This window comes from Poecilia mexicana, unplaced genomic scaffold (genome assembly GCF_051168715.1).
Source record: "Poecilia mexicana isolate PSO_F unplaced genomic scaffold, ASM5116871v1 scaffold_14, whole genome shotgun sequence".
In the NCBI taxonomy this organism is placed as follows: Eukaryota; Metazoa; Chordata; class Actinopteri; order Cyprinodontiformes; family Poeciliidae; genus Poecilia; species Poecilia mexicana.
This window is the reverse complement of record NW_028263383.1, coordinates 5,094,966-5,119,608: the sequence shown is the minus strand read 5'-3', so window position 1 is coordinate 5,119,608 and position 24,643 is coordinate 5,094,966. Positions and strand designations below refer to the sequence as shown.

General features: G+C 39.7%; 4 protein-coding genes across 5 annotated transcripts; all 4 read left to right on the top strand.

The window, feature by feature from the left end:
- The first annotated feature begins 276 nt into the window (after positions 1 to 276).
- Positions 277 to 6,482, top strand: pigs (phosphatidylinositol glycan anchor biosynthesis, class S). The gene is made up of 12 exons (XM_014992681.2): positions 277 to 444; positions 1,398 to 1,537; positions 1,614 to 1,725; positions 1,834 to 1,923; positions 2,030 to 2,121; positions 2,814 to 3,054; positions 3,147 to 3,289; positions 3,632 to 3,746; positions 3,849 to 3,994; positions 4,915 to 5,015; positions 5,272 to 5,482; positions 5,932 to 6,482. Exons 1-12 carry the CDS (start codon positions 426 to 428, stop codon positions 6,208 to 6,210), a joined length of 1,689 nt encoding a protein of 562 aa, XP_014848167.2. The 5' UTR covers positions 277 to 425; the 3' UTR covers positions 6,211 to 6,482.
- A 795-nt stretch (positions 6,483 to 7,277) lies between these two features.
- srsf1b (serine and arginine rich splicing factor 1b) lies at positions 7,278 to 11,160 on the top strand. 2 transcript variants are annotated; one of them, XR_015765320.1, is made up of 5 exons: positions 7,278 to 7,666; positions 8,878 to 9,065; positions 9,152 to 9,324; positions 9,661 to 10,299; positions 10,621 to 11,160. XR_015765320.1 is itself a non-coding variant. In XM_014992690.2 (4 exons), the coding sequence occupies exons 1-4, from the start codon at positions 7,476 to 7,478 to the stop codon at positions 9,847 to 9,849; spliced, it is 741 nt and encodes a 246-aa protein (XP_014848176.1). In that variant the 5' UTR covers positions 7,278 to 7,475; the 3' UTR covers positions 9,850 to 11,160. The 2 variants fall into 2 exon arrangements, 1 of the variants encoding a protein (XP_014848176.1); XM_014992690.2 differs by having other exon boundaries at positions 9,661 to 11,160.
- Positions 11,161 to 12,647: 1,487 nt separating this feature from the next.
- On the top strand, positions 12,648 to 14,121 carry dynll2b (dynein, light chain, LC8-type 2b). The gene is made up of 3 exons (XM_014992702.2): positions 12,648 to 12,769; positions 13,182 to 13,319; positions 13,412 to 14,121. Exons 2-3 carry the CDS (start codon positions 13,188 to 13,190, stop codon positions 13,547 to 13,549), a joined length of 270 nt encoding a protein of 89 aa, XP_014848188.1. The 5' UTR covers positions 12,648 to 12,769; positions 13,182 to 13,187; the 3' UTR covers positions 13,550 to 14,121.
- Positions 14,122 to 14,940: 819 nt separating this feature from the next.
- heatr6 (HEAT repeat containing 6) lies at positions 14,941 to 24,238 on the top strand. The gene is made up of 20 exons (XM_014992721.2): positions 14,941 to 15,298; positions 15,390 to 15,497; positions 15,856 to 15,996; positions 16,322 to 16,437; positions 16,634 to 16,748; positions 16,840 to 16,941; positions 17,025 to 17,189; positions 17,279 to 17,523; positions 17,792 to 17,966; positions 18,060 to 18,266; positions 18,743 to 18,842; positions 18,917 to 19,314; positions 19,389 to 19,511; positions 19,603 to 19,689; positions 20,331 to 20,465; positions 20,550 to 20,672; positions 20,757 to 20,881; positions 21,412 to 21,508; positions 21,594 to 21,798; positions 22,593 to 24,238. The coding sequence occupies exons 1-20, from the start codon at positions 15,005 to 15,007 to the stop codon at positions 23,168 to 23,170; spliced, it is 3,639 nt and encodes a 1,212-aa protein (XP_014848207.2). The 5' UTR covers positions 14,941 to 15,004; the 3' UTR covers positions 23,171 to 24,238.
- Positions 24,239 to 24,643: the final 405 nt, after the last annotated feature.

Here is a 24,643-nt window from a genome sequence, read left to right as displayed (position 1 = left end):
TAGCAGAATACACAACCTAGTAGCTGACTGCAATACAATTATAATTTAAATACCTATTTTAAAAATTCGATGTTTCCCCACATACATAATGTATTACAGGTCAAGCCACACGACTATTCTTGCATTTGCCAACCAGTAGGGGGTTCTGTGTTACATGTCCTACGTTCTCTACATACGTTTAACATTCTCACCGTGGTTGCCCGGAGACAGCGCTACTTCTCTCTCTCTCTCTCTCTCTCTCTGCCCCTCTCTCTCTCTCTCTCTCTCTTTTGAGAAAAGATTTGCTTCCGTTTTGAAAGTGCAGGACTAAACATAGTTAACGGCTCAGTTTTAAAGTCACCCGCCCGATTTAATTCCAACCTTTGTCATGTGACTTGAGGCTGCTTGTGTGTGTATGAACAAACGCACTCAAGTCATTGACAGAAATGGCCACCGCGGAAGTGGGTGAGTTGATTCAGTAGCAGATTTTGTGAAGATTCTTTTCTTGCTTTAAAATGTGTTTCTTTATCCTACTATCAAGTGTTTTAGACTGTATATTACATCTTTTACATCATAGCTAGATCTGTCTCGTTGCACTTATGTCGTTCATTGATATGAACCTGGAAGCTAACAGCTAGCTTGCCCCAACTGCCTTAAGATGCTGTCTGAAACACCTGCAGGTTTATTGTACCTTTTTTATGTGTGTTTCACTAAAGCTTATAAAGTTACCATTAACTCCTATAAAATATTTTTAATATCCGTTGCGTATTGTGCATATTTTTCACATGACTGAAAGGATTTTGAATAAATTCTAAAGTGTTGTGTTGAATGTATTTACATCCCCATCATTTAATATTAAATGAGGATAAAATATCACATTAACTAGCGTTAAAAACATTGTTAAAATCCAAAATAATTAGAGATTTAGGTCAGTCCAAAGTTTGGAGTTTCATAAAGTAATTTAGGGCACGTTGTAGGTTACTAATTTTCTATTACTTTGTCGTGTAGTCAAACTTTATTATCAGTTTTTATTATAGGTTTAACGGTTTTTTGTTTGTTTGTTTTTCTCATTTGGAAGACTTATGGTTCTCCCAGGTCCTTTTTGCAGAATTATTTTATTTTTGTTTAGGTTTTAAGCCTTGACTTTTTTTAGTCCTCTTATCTGCTTTTTTTTAAGCACACACTGTAAAATGTGCAGTGATGCAGTCAGGCACTATTTAATTCATTTTCATTCAAGTCAAGTTATGAGCATGGGTACTTTACAGGACATACAGGCTAATTAATAAACAATAATATAACTTAACCAGTAACTCAGTGCAACCACTTGACACAGTATGAATAAAGCTATATTTAAAATAAAATTATACTAACATATTCACTTTTAAAAGGTCTTTTACCAGCTCTTGTGTTTCTCTCAGAGCGTAGACGAGGTCAGCTTGCTGCTTTGTCCATAGCAGCAGTGGTCATCATTGTGGGAGTCCCTCTGTGGTGGAAAACCACTGAAACATACCGGGCCTGGTTACCTGTCAGTCAGATCAGAGAACTGGCTAAGCTGCAGGTTTGTTTGTGGATTCATCAATATCTCTTGTATTGATCCGTCTATTTTCACATGTCTTACTTTGTTTGTTTCTCAGCTCCAGCTGAGTGCAGATGTGGAGGTTGTATTTGCCCGTGGAACAGTGACACCAGAGCAGCAGAAGAAGGTGCCTCTGACACAAACCCAGGAGGAGGATCATGCTGTAGATGGTGACTTTTTTTTTAAACATAGTTGTTTATAATCTTTAATTTCATTCCTGGAATCCTACATACTTTTCTTGTTCTTCTTATCATTAATGCTATTTCCCCCCCCCCCAGAGGATACAGCTTTGAAATATAGGTACGAGACAAAATATCGCACAGCCACCATCATGGAGGAGGACGCCCTGAACAAACCTACTGCGGCGGGTGAGTTTCCTGTAGAATCTAGCTATTTATCTCATCTATACATTTTAGTTTCTCCCTCAAAACACAGGTGGTCACATGCTGCTTGTGTTTTTTTTGTCTTTTGTAGAGGCAGATCTTTCTCTGCATGTGCTGAGTGAGAGTCCATGTGGGTCTTTGGTCATCTATGTGATCCCCGAGTCATCCTCACTACTGCCTGAGGTTAAAACTGCTCACACTTTAACATTTATTCCTTGTTTATTCAAATACTATAATGTTGGATTGCTATGTACACTTGAATTAACTATTATGTTTCTATTCTAAATTTTAATTAAATTCTGGACTAATTGAATTGAATTAAATGCCTTTGACACTGCAGATCATGGGTTGTTGATGAAAAAGCTTAAGAGATATGATATTAGGGACAGCACATTACTGGATGTAATGGTACCCTAATAAAGGATACGAATATGTAATTCATACAGTGGTTTACCAAAGTTTATTTGTGGTGTACCACAAGACTGTGTGCTTGGTCTTAGACCTTTGGATTAATAAAAATAATATATAGTATAGTAATCTATCAAATAGTCTGTAAAACTATAATAAAAGGTTATTTTGAAATAAAGAAATGACAAAGTTAAAAAAATTTTTTTATGAATGTTTAAAAAAAGGAAAGGTTAAGACATGAAAACACTTTTATTTACAATGTACATTCTAACAAAATGGAACATAACCAGGTGGTAAACAAATATAAAATATATTTTATATTCAAGTTAGTTATTGTAAATCTAAAAGATGGGGAACAATAATTTCTGTATTTGCCATTTAACCTAATATACTGTATGGTTGATTACATTTCTTCTGCAATTGTTAATGCTGACTGAATTGATTGCATCATATAATTATTCTCTCAGGATGTTAAAGTGTACATTGGTCAGCGACGGACTGCGCTGCTCCGTGTTGCTCCCCAGATGAGAACAGCTAAGACGCTTGAGCAGCTGCTGCATCACCTGCAGCCACACATCAAACAGGTACTGAGAGTGATGTCATTCAGCCATGCTGACATCACTGCTGCCCTCAGCGACAGAGTCCGTTTCCACCCAGGCAACAAAGAGAGCATTGCAGACAGTATGAGAGCCTTCAAATCCAGTCCAGGTTGGTTATTTTTGTCAGAAGTTGCCTCAGTGTAATTTATTCTATGGGCTGTGTGTTAACGCTTCCCTTCTGTTCTCTGTTTATTCTTTTAGGCTATGAGATAACATTCAGCTTGTTAAACCCCGACCCGAAGTCTCACCGGCTGCACTGGGACATCGAGGGTGCTGCGCAGACCTACATACAGCCTTTACTTACCAAAATGTCCCCGGTGGCTAATTTTAGCATTGACTCTCAGGTACTTGTGTTGGCAGTGTACTGTGTCCTTTCTCACATTGTAAGCGAAAACCCTAACCCACTTTATTGTGGCACATCAGCAGGGAATAACGCATAACTGTGAACTGGAAAAATGGATGCATGGTCTTGAACATTTTTACAAATCTGAAATGTTTGACGTGCTTCTGTAGCAGCCCGCATTAATCCGATGCCCCTAAAAACATCCAGTGCAAACAAACACCTTAATGGAACTAAAATTGACATGTTCAAATATAGCAACACTTTCTCTTGGTACCCCTTGTCTCATCAAAGTGCAAGACAAAACTTATGCAAATGCTCAATTTTTGTACCCTCAATTTTACAGACCTTACATTATGCCATGCTGGGTGTCAACCCACGCTTTGATAACACCCGCAGCGCCTACATGCTCAACGCCGACAGCCTCGCACATGTTATCAACCCAGTGGAGGCCAGACTTGGTAAAAAAAAAATTAAAAATTACAAAAGATAAAACACAAAATGAATATAATGTGATTTTTCTTATTAACATGTATATGTGTATACATTTTTTTATTTTTCAGGCTCTAATGCAGCATCTTCCAACCCAGTGTTGAATTTTCTTCTATATGTTCCTGATGCCTACCATTCACCTCTTTACATCCAAGATCAAAACAAGCAGAAAGTGCCCTCCAACGCGTTTCACTCTCCACGCTGGGGTGGGATTATGGTAAGATCACAGGGTTATACCTGACAATTTAAAACATGTGTAATGGCTATTAAGTATTACATATGGGCACTTTCATCTTTAAAATTTTGAACAATACTTGGTCATCCTGTAATTATCACAAAAGAATCAAAAAAGCTACATTGCTGTTTATCAGCATAGGGTTAGTTACATAATGTAACCGTGGCATATAGGCCATGTTGACGGAATAGCCAAGGTAAATTAATACCTTGACTAATAACTGTTACAAAGTAACTTTATTTTGTAACAGTCTTACAAAGTAAAACTGTTCTACTCTGTAACAGTTATTAGATTAAAATGTTGCGGGCTTAATCACAACATCTCGCTTGATTGTTTGCCACCGTTACATAACAATATAATAAAATAGCCTGTTTTGTAATATATATGTTTTATTTTAGAAAAATATATTGTCAAAAACACCATGAAATCAATAAATGCCAGCAAATATTGTGCTAAAATCCATTTTACCCAACTTGTATTGGTTTTCATTTGTACACAGAGTTAGCATTGATGTTCCCTTCTTTTTGTAAGCACATCTTTCATAATCAAATTATCCTTTGAGACAAGTAGGAGGGTTTTCTAGCATGAACATTCTGTAACTGAATGTTACAGAATCTCATAATTCAACATCTCAATTCGACTGAAGTCCAGACTTTGGCAAAGCCACTCCAAATCTTTTATTTTTCCTTTTTCAGAGGTGAACTTGGTGTGCTTTGGGTTTTGCTACATAGCCCAAGTTTGCTTGATCTTAAGGTCACAACCTGATGGTTGGACTTTTCTCTTATAAAATTTCACTAAATTGTTCACATAAGGCCCCGTTCCTTGTGTTAATTCAAATGTTACCTTTCTGACCTATAAATGTGTTTTGAACTGTCTCGATGAAAATGTTTCCTTGTTTTCAGGTGTATAATGTAGACAGTTACTATGGGCCAGAGGCAGAGTTCCCTGTTGACATAAACATCAACATGGCTAAAGTCATGGGCGTCTTCCTCGCGCAGCTTCGGTAAGTCTCAACCTACGTCATTTGAGTTTATTTTTTATGAACAAATTCTTCTGGCTTTTGCTTTTTTCTTACACTTAAATAAATGTGAAGATTAGATAAAAATGAGTAAATATAAAATTACGTTTTTAAATAGTGATTTCATCCTGTATGAGAAAAAAGCTTTCCAACCCCATCTGGCATTATATGGAAAAATAAATGTTCACAGCACAGCACTGTTTATACCAGGTAATTTTTCAGAGTTTTTTTCCTCTGTCAGACTTTTGCTGGGTGTGCAGTCATCACCCCCTCCGCCCGGCTTCATGGTGGCACCCTGTGGCAGAACCGGACTTGCTGACTGGGAGCTGGACCGTCTCATGTGGAGTCGCTCAGTGGAAAACATAGCCACAGCGACCACAACAATCACCTCACTTGCACAGCTGCTAGACCAAATAGGCAACATTGTTATTAATGACAACATTGCTGAACAGGTAAAGTATACATAAAATCATTAATACTTAATAAGACTGATGATGATATTTCCTTCAAACAAAAGCTATGAATATTTGTCATCATAACGAGATGATGTGTGTAGAGTTTTGATGGAATAAGGCTGTAACATGAAAAAATGTGGAGAGTGTTGTGTCTACTTTCCAGGTCTACTGCATGTAACTTCTGGATGATAAAATAAAATCTGTTGCACTCAATTTTATTTAGTTATCAGAGTAAAGGAGTACAAAGTGGTGAAAACCATGCATGATTTTCCTTCCACGTCATAATTTGATCATTATTAAATCCTAACTAAGATATGTTGAGATTTGAGGTTGTGACATGACATAAAAGGGAAAATGTTGTGGGGATTTAAATACTTTAGCATTGCAAGTCATCTTTCTTTTAATTGCATATTTCCTAATCCATTATTCCTGTCGCTGTCTGCCAGGTGTCCAGCGCTGTGACGTCTCTGCAGCTGGCTGTGGCAGAGCTGGAGGCTGGAAACCTCAAATTTGCCCTGCAGTTCAGTAAAGAAGCCATCCTGGCTTCAGAGAAAGCCTTCTTTGACCCCTCTCTGCTCCATCTCCTCTACTTTCCTGATGACCAGAAGTTTGCTATCTACATACCTCTCTTCCTGCCGATGTGTGTGCCTATTCTTCTGTCTCTGATCAAAATAGCTTCTGAGGCTAGACAGAAACGTAGGGAAAAGCAAGCTAAGAAGGACTGACACGTAAAGGTGTTATGGATAAACTGTTTTGTTGTTGGTTTTGACATTTGGATGCAATGGGGGCATAAAGAAAGGCTTTTATACAGTGTTGTTTGGGGATATTGTTCTGTTTGAAATTAGGATGGGTGTGTGTTGAAAGTTTTTATTAAATGACTACTGGAACTGTAGCTGTACGGTTGAAAGCTTGAATTTGTGTAAATGTGTAAAAACTTATATATATGAACTCCACTTTCTTTTGTAAATTAAGAATTAAATACTAAAGTTCTAATTCACATTTTAGACATTTTTTATCTGCACTTTTGCACACAACTTTTTCAATTAAACTTTTTATCAAACATTTTATGTTTTCAGTAGCTGTAAGCAAAAAAAAAAAAACATGAGAGAAATATGACGAGTTATGAAAACACTAAAGTTGCAGTAACCTAAATAATAAAATACAAATATTTTGTTTGCCCAAATCAAAAAAACTTCTTGTACTGGGGTCTCAGCAATTATTTAATAGTGCCTTCAGCTCACCTTAGTTGTAGGGTGTGATCTTGCTCATCCCTGGCAAACTTTATGCATTGCAATACTGCCAAGGCTGTAGTTGTCCTTTGTAACAGTACACTTTTATATTATCTTGTGCAACATTAACATTTTCAGAGAAACAATTTTGATTTTATTTAGAAGTAAGCCACACAACCATAAAAATGAACAGAAATAAAGGTTAAAATCCATTTGTTTGTGTATAAGCATATTTAGCTTAACTTGAATCACTTAAAGTTTGTGATGCTATCAACTATTAGCACTACAGTAAATTTAGTCAGCTGTATTTTAAGACATAATTTGTAACTAATGGATTATACATCAAATCTTTGTTTTTAGCATAACTATATGTTAAAGAAAACAAAGTTGCATCTAGTTTCTGCAAATGACTGAATTAAAAACAAAGAAGCTCTGCTTCAAAAAGTATTTAGTATTTTTGATAAAGACAAAGCTCAAAAAACCCATTGTACTACAGTAGTAATACGGAAGTATAGTAGGCGAGCCGTTGCTTCTTAACCAATGCTAAAGGTGATTACGTGAACTAGCGTCACTACCTGGCGCTAAGTTCGCCATTAAAGTTAGAGCGGATTTAGCAGCCGACAACAGAACAGTGTCGCAGCATTTCCCTGTTCGTTTTCACCCGAAGTTTCCCGCCTCTGTTATGAGATAGCTCTGCCGTAGCCTTTTGTTCACTAGCTCTTAGTCCATTTGCGGTACGGTTAGCTTATTTTTGCGCTAACATGTCCGGAGGATTCGCTCGAGGACCCTCGGGAAGCAACGATTGTCGGATATATGTGGGAAATCTTCCCCCAGACATCCGCTCCAAAGACGTCGAAGACTTATTTTATAAATACGGATCTGTGCGTGATATTGACCTGAAGAACCGCAGAGGAGGACCGCCGTTTGCTTTCGTTCAGTTCGAGGATCCGAGGTAAGCATTACATCCTGGTTAGCGTTATCGCCACTGTTAGCCAGATGCTACACCCAAAGTTGTTTTAATCTTCCCTGATACAAATGTTCATTTACCGCCAGGTGCTAGTTTTGGCCATAAGTCTAAGCTATGTTTTGACCCACTTTTACATTCGTCTCATAGTTATATTTTCATTCTGTTGTGAGCGAGGTGTTCGGTTGCCTACATGTGGTAGGAGTGAGGCCTACTTCACAAAACATGCTCTAAAGGGCACCTAAATACAAGTTGTCATGGTTACAAATAAACCTTCCTTGTGCTTCACTTCTTTTTGGTATGTGCAAATAATCTGAGTTTTTTTTTCAGTATTTATCTTATGTGACCCTTAAATAGTTGCTTTTTCGATATATCTGCAAAGTGGCCCTAGCTTTTAAAAGGCGAGACCTTTTACACACCAATCACGTGGAAAAAAATGTACAACAGGCTGTGTGTCTGTGTTTTTCTTCTTCTTCTTCCCTGTTTTACATTTTCTGGGAGATTAACATTTTTAATACGAGGTTTAGACATGCTCTCCTTCCTAAGCAGAAAAAATGATTTTTTTATGTTCTGTTAAAAGTGACTTTTTTGTGTGAGAAATAAATTATGACCTCACCTCATCTATAAAATGAACAACCAGGATGGAGATTAAATTTTCTTTAATCTCTAATTAAAGAACATTTCCAACAATATCAACCATTCCACTGAACAGAAAGACAGAGGTCATTAAACTTCCAACATGAACAAGTTTGGATATCTCAGCAACGCCCCTTAATAGCAGGCAGCAGTATGCTAAAATAAGTCTCCAAAATTTATATAATGTCATGACAGGACTTACAGGAGACTCTTGCTGCTGTTAATATAAAAGTTCATATGTGCACAAGCAGAAAAAGCCTCCACATGCATAACTTTACTTGGATTTGTTCAAAGAATAACCTTTTATTTTCTTTAAAAAAATACTACTTTATTGTGTTGCATATGTCAAATCTCTTCATTGTTGTCTACAGATCAGTGGCGACAGCTACCTCTGCTTTAAATGGATGTAAACTTTTACTTTTTAAAATTTAATGAGTACGTAAACTTACTGGGAGAATACTTTAACAGTGGCGCTTTCACAGTAATTCAGATCTGTTGATGTCAAGATCCTCCAGTTGTTGTACTTTTTTGTAGTTACTGATTGTAAAATAAAAAATTTGCAGGGACGCTGAGGATGCGGTGTACGGGCGAGATGGTTATGATTACGATGGCTATCGACTGCGTGTGGAGTTCCCAAGAAGTGGAAGGGGTGGCGGCGGCGGAGGAGGTGGTGGAGGCGGAGGCATGGGGCCATCGAGGAACCGGTACGGTCCTCCATCCCGACGCTCCGAAAACAGAGTGGTTGTGTCAGGTGAGTAATGCCTTCCTCTTTTCTGTGCCTTTGTCTTAAGAAAAGCATATTTTGTACATCACCTTTTTCTTTCTGTTTTCTCTCAGGTCTTCCCCAAAGCGGGAGCTGGCAGGACCTGAAGGATCACATGCGGGAGGCAGGTGATGTATGTTACGCTGATGTCTTCCGCGATGGCACAGGTGTGGTGGAGTTTGTGCGCAAAGAAGACATGACCTACGCTGTGCGTAAATTGGATAACACCAAGTTTCGTTCTCATGAGGTACGTAATGAGTCAGAGCAGAAAGCTTTGTTACTGAGGACGTGCTCTTGCGCTGCAGTTTGAAGTTTGCTCATTTAGATGAAGAAGCGGGATTGAGGGGGATGGATACCCAACTGTAAGTAAAGCCAAATCTCAAAGTGTCCCTGGGAAAAACAGAACATGAATTTTATTTTCATATATGTTCATGATTAAGTGCAGGTTGAGATGCTTGATCGATCAACTGTTTTTTTTACACGTTAAGAGAATTATTAGCTGAAACCAATGTGAACTCTTCCTGGTGACTGCTTGAACCTGATTGTTCTCTTCATAGATGCTAACACACGCGTTTGTGTTTAGGGAGAGACGGCCTACATTCGTGTGAAGATGGATGGCAATCGCAGCCCCAGCTACGGCCCCTCTCGCTCTCGTAGCCGCAGCAGAAGCCGCAGCAAGAGCCGATCCCGCAGCTACTCCCCGCGCCGCAGCAGGGGATCCCCCCAGTACTCGCCCCGGCGTTCCCGTTCACGCTCCCGTTCCCGTACTTAGATCTGCCTAAACTGAAGCAGCGGTGTACCTCAGAGCCAGAGAGGAGGCGGTCACGTTTAAAATCCAGTGGTTACTCCCAGGATCATCTCTCACTTGTGTACAATGTTGTTTTGTGTGTTTCACCCACCCCTCCTTCTCCATTTTGTTTTTCCCTACTTTTTTTGCAGACTTGATTTTCTCACCCGCTTGGCTTCTTCTGTCTTTTTCCCCTTCTGTTTCTGCTATCCATCTTTTTCTCGTCCTAGCATATATTTTTTTTCTCTTCTCGTTGAATGCTTTTGTTTTTTCTTTTTGCCATCGTCTTTGACTTCTCCATAGCATATACAACTGTCCTTTGACCTTCTTGTGTGTTTCTCTGTAGAATTCAGAGGAACAGGATAGGATGGGAAGAGAGGAAACTGTTCATTTTAGGATAAACAGGAGGAGGAGGAGTCAAATATGGCACCAATGGTATGATGGCTGTGCCTTGTCGACTGTGAAATCTACACTTAAGGCTTTTGTGAATTTCTTTTCCTTAAAATACTCAGTTTACACTTGAGTACTGCTGTTGAATGTTACAGTAAAGTGTGCTGTAAACTGTTTTTGGGGACCCTAAAATGTATTTGTTTTTCTTTGTTTTGTTTTTTTGTTTGGTTTGCTTCTCATCTTTTTGTAGTCAAAGTATTGTTTTGGATTTGATTGGTAGTTGAATTATTAATATTTTTAAAATGTTTTCCAAAGGTGTGATTCTAACTCACCTCCTTCTCTTTGGTTCTGCTGGTTATTCTAAAGGTTTGGACTGGGCTCATTGGCTCACCTTTCCGGATCCGGATCAGGATTCAGGATCAGTTTAGGATTAGGCTTCAGGATGGATACATGGAGCACGACCCCGGCCCTGTCCACCTTACCCCGGCTAACCGGAAACCTCTCAGTAAACGAGATAAATCAAACTGATTTGGCTTTCGGAATTATCAAAATTATTCCTTCATTTTTGGTCTGGGACACCAGAGACGCAGTTACTGGCGGCAGAGTGGGGAAACCATTTCTCAATTTTTTTTTATTTTTTATTTTTTTAATTATAAAAAGAAGAGCAAAGCTTGGATAGGATCCAGTAGGAGGGCATGGAGGTGCAGGATGGATCCCACGCGTAAGGAGAGTGGTAAATTGTGGGGAACATTTGTCAGGGGGCGAGGGAGGTGTGGTTGGTAAAATGAAAGGATGCTCAAAATGGTATGACTTTTCTTAGTTCAGTCATTTCCAAAGATGGATGATTTGTGATTTTCAGTATTTCACTGCTTATTTCTCTTTTAATAAAACATTCAGTAACAATAAGTGAGTCCTGTTTTTTTTGTTTTTTTTATCTGTCCATACAGGTTTGGTACAATGTTACAAAGTATTTCTGAGTAAGCTGAGGTGATGGGAGCAAGTTTTCCCTTCATTTAGATCGTTTCTTCCTATTTTTGTAAAAGTAGAATTATTCTAGTCCTATATTCCCAGATTTTTCAAAGCATTTTATTAAATAAATTTATTTAATATCAAGTCAGAGAATCTTAATGTATTCCATTAGCATTCAATCATATTCAATTCAATCCCAAAGTATTATTCTTTGTGGACAAAGCAGAGTATTCACTGAGCACAATTAAATTGTGTTTCTTGGGATTTGTTAAGTTTGAACAATTACACAAGTTTTCAGTCAGATTGCAGAAAGTAAAAAGTTTTTGCTTTTGTATGAGAATATATGTGCTCTATTGGATAATGGGGGGAGGGAAACGATTTCTTTCAGCTCTTAAAAAATAAAAGTAAACAGTTGTGTAATTTAGAAAAAGGGGAGGTGTATCAGTTGCACATATGACTATTTTCTTATATAATTATCACAAGCCTTCCATTCAAGTTCTCAGTCTCTCAAATCAGCTTATGATCAGTATTTTTATGCAGTAACAACCGCTGGTCTCCTTAAGCTGGTAAACCTAAGGCCAGGGTAACACAGTAAGCCTTTTTTCTCAGAAAAAGCCATGTTTTGTCAGTATAAGTACATGATTTAACCGTCACAAAATAAAAGTGCATGTGTGTTTTCCTTCATGATAAATATCCTGCTTTAGATGGGAACACACATTAGTGTTTAGTTCATTATGTGATGGAGCAAAAACCAAAGTTTTCTTGAAAGATTCAGACTTTTCTCTTTTCCACTGCTCAGAGAACGTTGGTTATGGAGTTGATGTAGAGTCCATCTACAACCAGAAAAGATCCAACTTATCTTGGGTTCTGTTAGGTTCCCCTTTGATTCATTTCAAATCTTAGCGAATTTGTGACTCCCTCTCTGAAAGACCTTACAATTTTACAACATTTTAAAGCCTGATTTCTATTTTTATTTTTTGCAAGAATTAAAAGCTCTCTAGTGATTACACACCATGCTGAAAGGGATATTTTTGAATGTTATTTGTGAGAAAAAACACTTTTTTTGAAGTCATAAGCCTAGGATTATTATAGTTCTCTATGTTATTAAAGTATTATCAGACAAATACCATTATTTTGGTAATCCTATTTATTTCATGTATGAAAAAAAAGTTTTATTATATAAAGCAGTGTTGAGTCGGACTCCTTGATAATAGAAATGACAGTTTATGAAAATGTTCCAGACAAAAGCTTGCCACACGAAATATGGCGAACAGGCTGACGTACTGTTTCTAAGTACGTCAAAATGACATCTACGGTGAAGCAGGAGGTGAGAGCGGTGCAATCTGGGTGGAAATAAAATGCAGGTCCTTCTCCGCGAGTAGAAAATGAGCGTCAGCTGGGCGAAGGCTTGTCCTGAGCCAATCAGCGGGAGGAGGAGATGCAGAGGGCGGAGCGGGAGAACCACGCGTCCTTCAATAAATGAAAGAAAAGCTGTGTAGCCCCCCGAAGCGTGCATCTCTGAACACTGAAACTACGCACAGGAACGGTAAGAGTTATTTAAATATTACACAGTGTGCTTTGCTATGACTGAGTATGCAAAAGCTGCTGCGCAGGAGAAACCGAGTGCTTTGCATCTTTCCTTCGCCGTTTGAGCAATAAAAGCGCATGAGCCACAGTGGAAACCTGACTACAAAGGGTAATGGTGGCTGAAGCAAACATCCTCTCGCACAGAAGCACCAAGTTGGTATAGATGTGTGCACTCCCAATATGCGTTATCTTTGTAGCAGCACTGCATGAAACGCAAAATGCCTCCCGCTGTAAAATGCCGGGCTCACGTGGTTTGCAAACTGAAGCAAAAACATCGATCAAAAGAAGTGCCGACAGTGGATTCTATGCACCAAACTACGTTTTGTCTGCATCCTTTTATGTACAATGTATCAAACTTTTGTGTCTTGCAGGGCATCATGTCTGACAAGAAGGCAGTGATCAAGAATGCAGACATGTCTGATGAAATGCAGCAGGATGCTGTAGACTGTACCATGCAGGCAATGGAGAAGTACAACATAGAGAAGGATATCGCTGCCTATGTTAAAAAGGTATGGCGCTCACGTTTTAAGTTGGATAAATATGACCTTTTGAAGAACTTTTACATCAGCATTGACCTTCATCTTTCTCATCTTTCCCGCAGGAGTTTGACAAGAAATACAATCCGACATGGCACTGCATCGTTGGCAGGAACTTTGGCAGCTATGTGACGCACGAAACTAAACATTTCATTTACTTCTACTTGGGTCAGGTGGCTATCCTGCTGTTTAAGTCCGGCTAAGGCATACACACTCTTGTCACAATGTGCATGCTGCCACCTTTCTGCAGACATGCCTATCTCCTGGTCCGCTGCTTTCAACAATTACTTTGTGCCAACTGCAACACAAACCATTGATGATCAGTGCTTTAATCATGTCTGCACAGATGATTCATAGGAAGTGGAAGAATTGGGATCAGTCTGATGGTGGCCCTCGGTCAACGTTTGTACATCCGTCTTCGTTATAGCTGTGTTTTTGCTTTTGTGCTGACCTGCCCATTATTTCAAAGGAGTTTGTTGTAAAATAACTTATTTTTAGTGCATTAAGATGAGCAACAGAGTTTTTGTTCAAATGCCTTTAATTTCCAGGACTAAAAATGGACTAAAAATGTCAGGACTGTTGCTTGAACCTAATAAAAGCTGTGACATGTGGAGGTTTGTACGTGCTTTAACATTCCTGGTTATGCCTGTGAAGACTTGCAGCGATCCTGTTCTGTATATCTGTAAACTCATTTAGTTGCCTGGTATTGTGACGGTTTTTGTCGAGATCAAATGTTGAGCACAAACCAATTTTGACAATTAAATAGTTCAAATTATGTCTGTGGATGCATTTTAATTTGGTTGTATTGCATGACTTTAAATGGTGTTATGCCTCACATCTGACATAGCCTTAATGCCCTACTTGGTGTTAAGGCTATGACAAGGTGTGGGAATTTTATGTAAAAGAATTTAAAACTTAAACTTGCAGTTGGAACTAAAAATGCATTAGAGGTGGCATTGCTTTCATCGTACCAGTTTACTATCAAAGAAATTATGGAATTTCAGCATACATAAGGAAAAGGCTCACACTAGCTGTCCAGTGAGTTGGTGGAATGATTTAAGATCAATTTGTTCAGATTCCAATTTATTAATACACTTGCACAGCCACTCATAAAGCAGACTAGCTGTCTTGATAGAAATCTAGTTAATTCTGTATGATGCCTAATAAATTTGAGTATTTTTGGTGTGAAAGGATGCCATTAAAAACAAATGGATTTTACTAGCATTAGAAGAAAAGAAAATGAAGCAAAAATGGGAGGACATTGGTTCTATAAAACCCAAAAGAACTGGAGAAATGAGAAGCAGAGGAATCATCTCAGATTTCGACCAAACAGCACTCCTAATTTTAGGAAAACAGTGCAAGTGTGAATGCTCTGTGGCGTTGATGAGACTAGTCTAGAACATGTTACTTTATTCTATTATGAAGAAAGATGACAGCTGATCCAAAACTTAAAAACTAGACTTAGTTTATTTATTCATTTAGCAATAACTCAAAGTTATCAGAAAATATTTATCTGAAATTAAAGTTGAATAATATAAATTGGGTGACATTCTGGTCTACACTCCATGCCAGACGGTGGCGGTTATTTTTGGTTCTGTACCAACCGCCACAACAAGACGAAGAAGAAGGACGAACAAAAGTGCTTCCGGGTGATAAACATGTCGGCTTCTGTCGGGGTGTCGGCACCGGTGTTCGGCCGTCCTGCCGTCCCTGCCTTCCCGTCCACGGCTCTGTCGGCCGAAGCCGCTCCGTTCAGTCCCGGAGAGTCGGACTGCTCGCCGCTAGACTCTCTGTCGGACGCGGAGAAGCAGTTTTCCCGCTGCGCCGCAAAGCTTCGAGCCCTGAGACCAGACTGCAGCCAGCTGAGAGAGGAGCTCAATCAGCTGTTTGACCAGCTGCTTTCAGAGAACTACAACAGGAGCTGTGAGCTTCCCATCACCATCCGACCAGAGGTAACACAATCTACCAACCAGCAGCCGCTCCTCTTCGGTCATTTTTAAGGGTTTGTTGGTTGTTATAAAGCGTCTTGCTTCTCTTTTCCAGGATGTGTGTATTCTGCTAAAGCACACCAGTGGTCTCGTACCTCTGAATCAAGAGCATTTAGTTGTTAAATTCTGTCAACTTGTTCATCACCTCCTCAATCAGCTGAAGGTAAGAACGAGCATAATGCAAAAATCTACTTAACCATCTAGGACTTTGTAAACGTGTTGCCCTACAATTGTTCTTAACTTCAAAATCAATTTAAATTGATATATTTGAATTTTTGGCGGTAGCCTCAGGCACCTGTTTACTCTTGTCTTATGTTGTTCATTTGTCTTTTTTGTTTTTCTTGGATGGGCTGAACTGAAACAAATTTCCTCAAGCTTTTGTACAATGACAATAAAGGCTGATTCTGATATTCATTCATTCCTCTTTAACATTTTGAATATGTGGTGGAGGTTGAAGTTAGTTTTTCTGCAGTGTGCTGGGATATATTAACTTGTTTTTATTCTGCTTGGATTTTCTCCAGGTTATAATGGATGAACAGACACTGGATGTGCTGGTAAAATATACTGTCAATGCCCTGAAACAGTGCAGTACATGGACCCACTCAGATGTTCTCTTGGCACTTTCCACAGTCATGTATGGTAATGGATCTCAGTGCCACCAGGTAGAGTATCATTGTTCACTGCTTTTTAAACTGTATTTGGTATTTCCATGGCTTTAATTAAATATTTGAATCTAACAGTGAATCAAGGAGTTTCTAAATTCTTATCCTTTCAATTATGTCTCTAATCTTTGTATAATCTTTAATAAACTCCAAAAATATCCCTAAAATAAGTTGACATTTAAACTCAGAGTCTTCATATCTTTGAAGAGTGAAAAATTTTAAGTCAAATTTGTCAATAATTGTTCTACCAGAACCACCCACAGTAATGTTATCCTGTTTCAGTCATGTCTGTTCTTATTTGCATTGAGATTTTGCTCGTTCACAGCTCGTGAGTGACCTGCTGCGTGAAGATGGAGTCATTCTGCAGTACAGTTCTCCTTCCCAGCCAAATATCGAGTTGAGGCATGTTGCGCTCACCTGCATGGCCAACATCTGCCTCAGGTAGACTTCACGACGGCAAAAATCTTCACATTATAGACATAGCCTTCTATTTATCTCATTTTAGATTCCATGTAGTACATCAACACAGAATGGTGCTTAATTGTTTCCTAAACGTCTTTATATGTTCATATTTGAAATGTTACTTTTGGCTTCTTTTGTGTCATTTTGCCGGATGGCTGCGTGTTTTCCTCTGCAGGATTCCCGGTCAGCCACTTTTGGACGATCAGTACCGAAGTCTTTGTTTCAGACTTTTTCTGAAGACACTGCAGTCACCCAAACCTCCCAACACCGATGATCTCTTCTACTGCATGGTACCTACGACTGGCCTGCTACAATAAGAAAATAGTTGAAAAATGCATGTTTAGTGATGGCTAACACTTGTTTGCTATGTTTTTCTTGCAGGTTATCCAGGCTGCTCTGAAGGGACTTCAGTTCTGTCTGTCAGGTGGGAAGTGGAAATTTGGAGGAGGAGAGGAGCTTGGATCTGTACTGGCTGCACTGAAGGTGGAAAATTGAACCATATTTCCTTCTGCACAAAACTGTCTGGTGAAGTCTGTTCATTTGAGAACTACTGATTCTTTTCATAGAGGCTCATGTTCCAGGGAGCCCCTGGTTTGAGTGTCGACTGGCCAGAGGTAATTTACCCAGCGCCTCTTTCGCAGTATGAAAGTCTCTCTCCACCAAGGCCTGCTGAACCACCAAAATCTTTAGAAACACCAAAGGAGGCTGATAAGACTGGAAAAACTTCAGGAGTAAGAGGAACCTTAGTTCTTACTGACTTTAGTACCTACAGAGGATTTTTCTGCATTTATTGCAAGGTGTTCACTTTGTCTCATTTAAGAAAAAAAAGAAGAAATCGAAAGGAAAAGGAAAGAAGACAAAACCTGAAGAAAGCAAAGTGGATGACAGAGAGGAGGAAGATAAAGAAGCGGTGCCTGAAGTCTGCGGAGGCGGAGGGGACGGCAGCAGAAATGATGTGGAGAGCTTAGCCAAACCGCCCGCCTCGTTTCTTTACCCGTTCTGGAAGCTGAACAGTTCTGAATCAGAGTTTTCGGACATCGAGGGGAACGCACAAAGCAAGTTAAGGTACACGGAGAGCTTTTTACATATTTGTTCTTTTGATCACAGGGTTCCTCCACTGTTTTGAAAGGAATGCATTTTTTCCAGAAATGTAGTATTTCTTGTCCTCCATACATTCATCTTTCTTTTTTTGTTTTCTGCCACAAATTCAGTCAACTTTTGTTTTTAAACTATAAAAATGATCAGGACAGGACAGAGAACAATGTGTTGGAACCCTGTTTTAATGCGAGTATTTTTATTCCCAACAACAAACCTTTCCATTTTGCCATTTCAGAGTTTACCAGTGCCGTGTTCGTCAGTTAGCCCTGCACTGCATGCTAGCAGTAGTGAAAGCTGTGGAGAAGAGGACTCTGTATGGTTACTGGTCCTCCTTCATCCCAGACTCTCCTGCTGGTGGACCCCCATCTCTAACTCTCCTTACAATTATACTAAAGGACCCCTCACCAAAGGTACAGCCAGTCACAAACATTTGCTCTGGTTTTCATCAGAATGTGTGAAACATTACACTTTGTGTTTAATTAATGTATTCTTTCTTATTCTAGGTGCGACTGTGTGCGCTTCAGGTGCTGTCGGCCATCTTGGATGGCTCCCGGCAGTTTCTGGCTGCGGCTGAAGACACGGCATCACCTCGAACGTCTTACACCCCGTTCTCCTTCATGCTAGCTGCTGCTGTCAGAGAGCTGCACCGCGGCCTCAGCCTGGCTCTTCTGGCTGAAACATCCTCTCAAACACTCACACAGGTCACAAAGGTGGGCAACCTGATTTATCATTTAATGTTTAGGCAGCTGGTCCTAGACCACAAGCTGAGTGCACGATGATAACCTCAGAGTGCTAATCACAAATTAGCTGCCTACAATCCTAGACTGCTGCTCTGCAGAGGGAGAAATAACACACAAGAATTAGTCTCTCCCTTTCCAAATGGGGGATTGAATTACATTCATACCACACAGCGTCACATGGGCGAGCCACATTGTATTGACTAACATCAAAGAGATTGGGTTTACCACCTGTGGACTGGAAGACAATGCAGCATTGTTCTGTTGACTGCGGGGGTGAAGCGGTGAAGAGAACCAAACTCTTAAATACTTCATTTATGATGAAAATGACCATAACTCAGCCTTTGAATAATAAAATTGAGCAAAATAAAGTTAGTTTGTGCTGAAGGAGAGCTTGTGTGACAGACACAGTCCTGCAGTCACGGAGTATCTCCTCTTCTGTCTGTTAGTGCCTGGCGTTCCTGGTGGCCAACGCTCCCTATCATCGCCTCAGACCTGGCCTGCTGAGCCAGCTCTGGAAACAGATTCGTCCTTATGTGCGCCACAGAGGTCTGCACCTTGTCTCAATGACCTCTCTAGCTTTTTAAAGTTTCTCTGTAACTGTATGAATGCTCTGTCTACAGATGTGACCGTACGCGGGTCTGTGCTGAGACTGTACGGGGCGATGGTAACGGCTCAGGCCCCACTCCCTGAGGTGCAGCTTCTCCTCCAGCAGCCAGAAAACCTCGGCGGTGGCAGCATCTCTGGCTCCGTAACGCCGCAGGACTCTGCTCTCAGCTGGAGACACAGGAATGGAGCAGCCTCGCCTGTTCGGACGCCAGCAGCTTTCTCCCAACAAAACTCAAGCACGCATTCCCCCCAGCTCCCTCACACACCGAGAGAGGAGGAGAAGTCGTCACCGTGGCTGTTGAAGCTGTGTGTTTCTCTGGTGACTCAGCCCAGGGAGGAGCAGTCAGACAGTGAGGGAGCTGGAGGCAGTGCTGCTTTAGAGCCCTCTCCTGTTCGACTAGAAGCTCTGCAGGTAAAGATTATGGAAACGACTTGTAAATGCTTTAAAGAAGCATTCCTCAAGATATGTTTTATTTTATCTTTCAGGTGTTGTCCCATCTGGTACGCGGTTATTTCCCTCTTGCTCAATCAAGCCTGTATGAGATCGGGCAGCTGAGCGTTCGGTGCCTCGAGGAGACAGACCCCTCCATACAGCTACACAGTGCAAAGGTAAAGCTGTCTACCTCAGCTGCAAGCATTACACATGGTCACAAAACTACAATAAGCAAAGGACCTTTGTGGCTTTGTTGTATTTTTTCAGCTACTAGAGGAGTTTGGTGCAGGAATAATCCAACAGTACAGAGCTGAGAACAGTGTTCCTGACAGCTCTAAGGTTCCTGTGAACCAGGTAAGATCCCTTGCTTTGGTCTCGGGATGCAACTATTATCTTATTAATCGATTAGTAACATATTTTTCATCAAGGCACTTATGCCTTTTTTATGTAATACTAGAGATGCATTAAAATGCAAATAAGCAATTCAGATCCTTTTTTAAATAATAAAAAAATGCATAAAATGCAATACCATAGCATTCCTTTAGGGAATTTGAAGTGGGTGAAGCTAAAACTATGCCACTTGAGGAGTTTTGAGCAAAACATATTTTCAAACGAAGCTGTTTTTTTTGTCTTCAATGCCAAATGTGCATATTTCATACAATTTTGGCTTAATTACTTCTCTGAATACAATGTTTTTTCAGCAAATTGTCTTTTTTAAGTCTGTGTACTCCAGTTGATTATTAATCACTTACTAAATTAGTATTCCCTAGTTAAGGTAGATTTAAGAGTTTGTTGTGAAAACTGAAGACTCAGCTTTTCAGAAGATTAAACATTATGTCATGATGGGTTACAGGACACGTCCAAAATCACACAAATTTAAAATGGATAACAATAAATGACATCCAAGTTGCCTGTGATGGTCCAACATTCAGCTGGGTTGTGCTCATGTCATGTTGGCCAACCTGTGGTCCTAATGCAGTGTTTCCCGCTTGTAGGTGGTGGAGTTTTGGTTAGAAGTGTTGAGTGGGCCACTAAATGCAGCACTACAAAATGAACAACATCCCACTCTACAGGCAAGCGCCTGCGACACGCTCGCCTCCATCCTGCCACAGGCCTTCGCCCAGCTGCCTGTGAGTTTCTTCTTTGATCACCTTCTAATTTTCCGAAGATAAAATTGAAATTCCTCCAGCTATATTTGTAATCTTGGTTTTCAGGATAAAACCCAGCTGATGTGCATCACCGTGCTGCTGGGCCTGACCTACATTGAGAACTATCTGGTGAAGACTGCAGCCGTCAGGGCTTTGGGAGTTTACATACTGTTCCCTTGTTTGAGAGAGGCAAGTAATCGGTAAAGATCAGCCTCTGTGCTGTTCAGTCATCTGAATGTTTTCAGATATTCTCTTGTTATATTCTCCTCTCAGGATGTGATGTTTGTGGCTGATACTGCGAACATTATCCTCGCTGCCCTTGATGACCGATCTACAAACGTCCGTGCAAAAGCTGCGTGGTCTTTGGGAAACCTCACAGACACACTAATCATTAATATGTAAGATTGCTTGGGTTCATAAAGCAGAGAGAATAGGGTGAAAAGTCTGGAACTTCCTCTTAAATCAGCAGCAACGTACTTAAAGGTGGACATTACTGGATATTTCAACTTGAACACTCAATAAAACAGATTTTAGAATTGATTGGTTTGGAACTACAACTGTACTAAGCATTTTATTTATGATTAAAATCCTGATCAGTGCCAGAAAATCAACCAAATTACACTCTGTACTCCGTCCCTGGTAGAGTGGTCAAACAACCAGCCAAAAATGTAAAGAAATTTGTTGAGGGTTGCAGTTGCAAAGGGGCATTTAAGCCAATAATATATCATCTTCATGTAAAACTTTGACCCAGTACAGAAAATCTACCAAAAAAATTGAACTTCTGCATCAAATTCTTGTTTGTTGTATCATAATTCCATCCTGACTAAAAACACTTTAAATTCATCATTAAAATCTGAGAATTGAATACCTTCATGGCCATAATGATTGTAAACTTCTGGACCTGATCTGTATATTTCTCTATCTCCAGGCAGAATGTAGGTGTGGATTTCCAGGAAGAATTGTCCGACATGCTTCTGCTGAAGATGCTGCAGGCAGCAACTCGAGCAGCTGCAGACAGAGACAAGGTGAAAAAAAAAAAAAAAAAACACATTCCCGAGGGCGACGTGTTCAAGCTAATATGTTACTTTGTTTTCTTCTCTAACCTTCCAGGTGAAGTGCAATGCAGTGCGAGCACTTGGAAATCTGCTTCATTTCCTGCGTCACAGTCAGATGACTCGGCCTGTTTTCCAACGCCCTCTGGAAGACGCGGTTCGTGCTCTGGTCAAAACCGTCCAATCGGAAGCAGCTATGAAAGTCAGGTGGAATGCCTGTTATGCACTGGGAAATGCGTTCAGAAATTCCTCTCTGCCGCTTGGTAACTATTTTTTTTTTTATTTTCTCTTAAGAGTCTAGAGATTCAAGTGAATATTATGCAAAATTCACTTTCTGCCCATTTTTATACTTTCAGTTGGGCCTCGACTGCTTTTAAAATCTGTCCAGGCATTTAAAAAAACACTCAAATGTTTTTTAGCAATAGGTTAATGTTTTTTTTTTTTTTTTTTTTTTTTTTTTATGTCTGGAAAACAAATTGCTTTAACAACCTTCTTTGTAGAGTCACAACAAAGTGCAGTACCTCGTTACCTAGCAACCCCAGCGAGCCCAGTTTGTCATATAGCAACCCAAGCAGAGCTCCGGCACGTTTGGTTGTTGTTACCAATCAGAAATCACATACTACAGTCCTGTTGCTTGTGCAGAAGGTTCCATTTCTGCTTTTCAAAGATATGGTTGTATAATTGCGCATATGTTTTCAGCAATTTTCATCTGCTGAAACGTTGAGTTGGGGGGGCGTGTCTAGCAGAAGCTGACTTGGATTTAAAGTGACAAGATGTCCTTAAGAAACGGCTCATTCTGAAAGGAGCTCAAAATATTCAGAACTGATCAGACAAAAATCTCATTATCTAAGAATGATTTTGTACAAAAAATGTAATGAACATGTTTTGCATAGCCCATAGACCTTTCCTAACCCAATTGAAGGGAGCATAATAAGTCCCCTTTTAGGAGTAGCTAATGATTTAGATCTAAGTCTAAATTTTAGCAATAACTTTCCGTTTTCCGGATTTTGCTGATGTCAAACATTACAGCTGCCTGTTGTTTCTGTCTTCATGACAGAGACGGCTCCATGGTCTCAGGATGCCTTCTCCGCCCTCTGCCATGTGGTCACCTCCTGCAAAAACTTCAAAGTCCGCATCAAGTCAGCCGCCGCCCTCGCGGTGCCAGCTCAACGCAGCTGCTACGGTGACACAAAGCGCTTCAGCTGCGTGTGGCGCTCTCTGGCCACAGCCCTGGAAAACAGCGAAGACGCAGTCGACTTTCTGGAATACCGCTACAGTGCCAGCCTGCGACACACGCTCTCTGAGGCTCTGCTGCACCTGCTCAGCCTCGGCACGCTGCAGGACATGCCTGAACTCAGCGCTTCGTTGGCCGGGGAGGAGGGCAGGGTCATCAGAGAGCATTTATTCAAGTATCTTAAAGCGGAGGAAGGAGAAGGAAAAACAGGAGAAGATGAAGCAGGAGAGGAGAGGAACTGTGGGGAGGAGAGTGGACAGCTGCAGCAAAGACTGGGTCGACTCCAGGAGGCGCTTGTCAGACTTAAGAGCCTGAAGGCTGAAGAGGAGGGAGGGGAGCAGGAGAAGGATATGGTGGTTCATTTCCTCGAGGATCTGTTGAAGATATGTGAGGAGTTTTAGAAATTTACTTTAACCTGAGTTTATGGTAAATCAGGCTGGGGCAAAAAGTAAGAGAAGAGCAGATCAGTGTTGATACATTTGAACAACATGTTTTCAGAATAATTAAAATCTGCTTTGATGATGAATTTGTCCTTCAGATTTCAAACGCTCACAGCATATATATATATATATATATATATATATATATATATATATATATATATATATATATATATATATATATATATATATATATATATATATATATATATATCTCAATTTATGCAAATTATTAAAATGATATTAAAACAGTTTACCCCTGAGAAAACTGAGCTGAAATAAAAAGCCGAGGGGGGAGAAGATCCCCAAACCTGACCCCCAACTCTGAGACAGGGTCTCTGGGAGGTGAAAAAAAGCCTCTCTGGAACTCAAAAATATGTTCATGTAAAGATGTAAACATGAAATATAAACATGGTTGAAAATAACAATCCTTTTGTGTCAACATTTGAAGTAACAATAGAGTTACTATTTAGGTTATGTGCAGGTTATTTTATGTTTTATCATCCCTTTTATTTCTATACTGCTACATTGATTTCTATTGTATTTGGTTAATAAAAAACACTTGTACTTGCCTATTATCTTTGACCTGTAATTTATCATAGTCATAATCGACTGACTGAAGTCAAGTCACCAAATTATTCAATTACACTTTTTGGAAACATCAGTATTGGTATCGGCAATACTGGCCTTGTATTTACATGATTTCAGATCAATACCAGAGTTCCCAGTATTGCACACCCCTATATGAACCACACTACACCGTCTTTGGCTAGATATATGACTGAGTGTATAGATATATTTTACATTTCTTGTATTATTGTATAATATCTGATGTCTGAAAGTAGATTGATACCTGTTTTTCTGATTCTTCCAAATTTTTCTTCTATCACAAAACCTACAGTGCCTTGCAAAAGTATTCAAACCCCTTGAACTTTTTGCCACTTGTGTATGTGTATTTTAAAATATATTGTGAGGTGGAAGGTAGTTTGTTTTCAATTTTATTTTTTACAAATAAAATTTTGAAAGCCATGGCATATGTGTACTCTGGCACCCCCTATCCAATGTGATTAAGATCCAAACATTGACTAAACTTTGTGTTTTGATATGGTGCCTTTAATGGCGAAAAGTACAATGTACATCACTATATTTCTCCTGGATATTTTGGGGTAAGTTGCTCTCAGAGGATACTTTGATCATGGCAGGGTTTTTTTCAGGGAAAAGTCTTTTCTCAGATTTACAAACAGCTGGGGAAAAATATGTTTAACCCAGTTCTATGCTGTCAAATTATACTTTCTGCAGAATGTCAAATTTTTCAAACCATTTTGCCATCAGGATGCCACCAAAAAAGTAGGTTTGTGGCCCACAATGTGGTAACACACAAACTAAAAGTTTTTGATGCCAATTCAGTCACATGTATTTATTGCTTATAGCTTG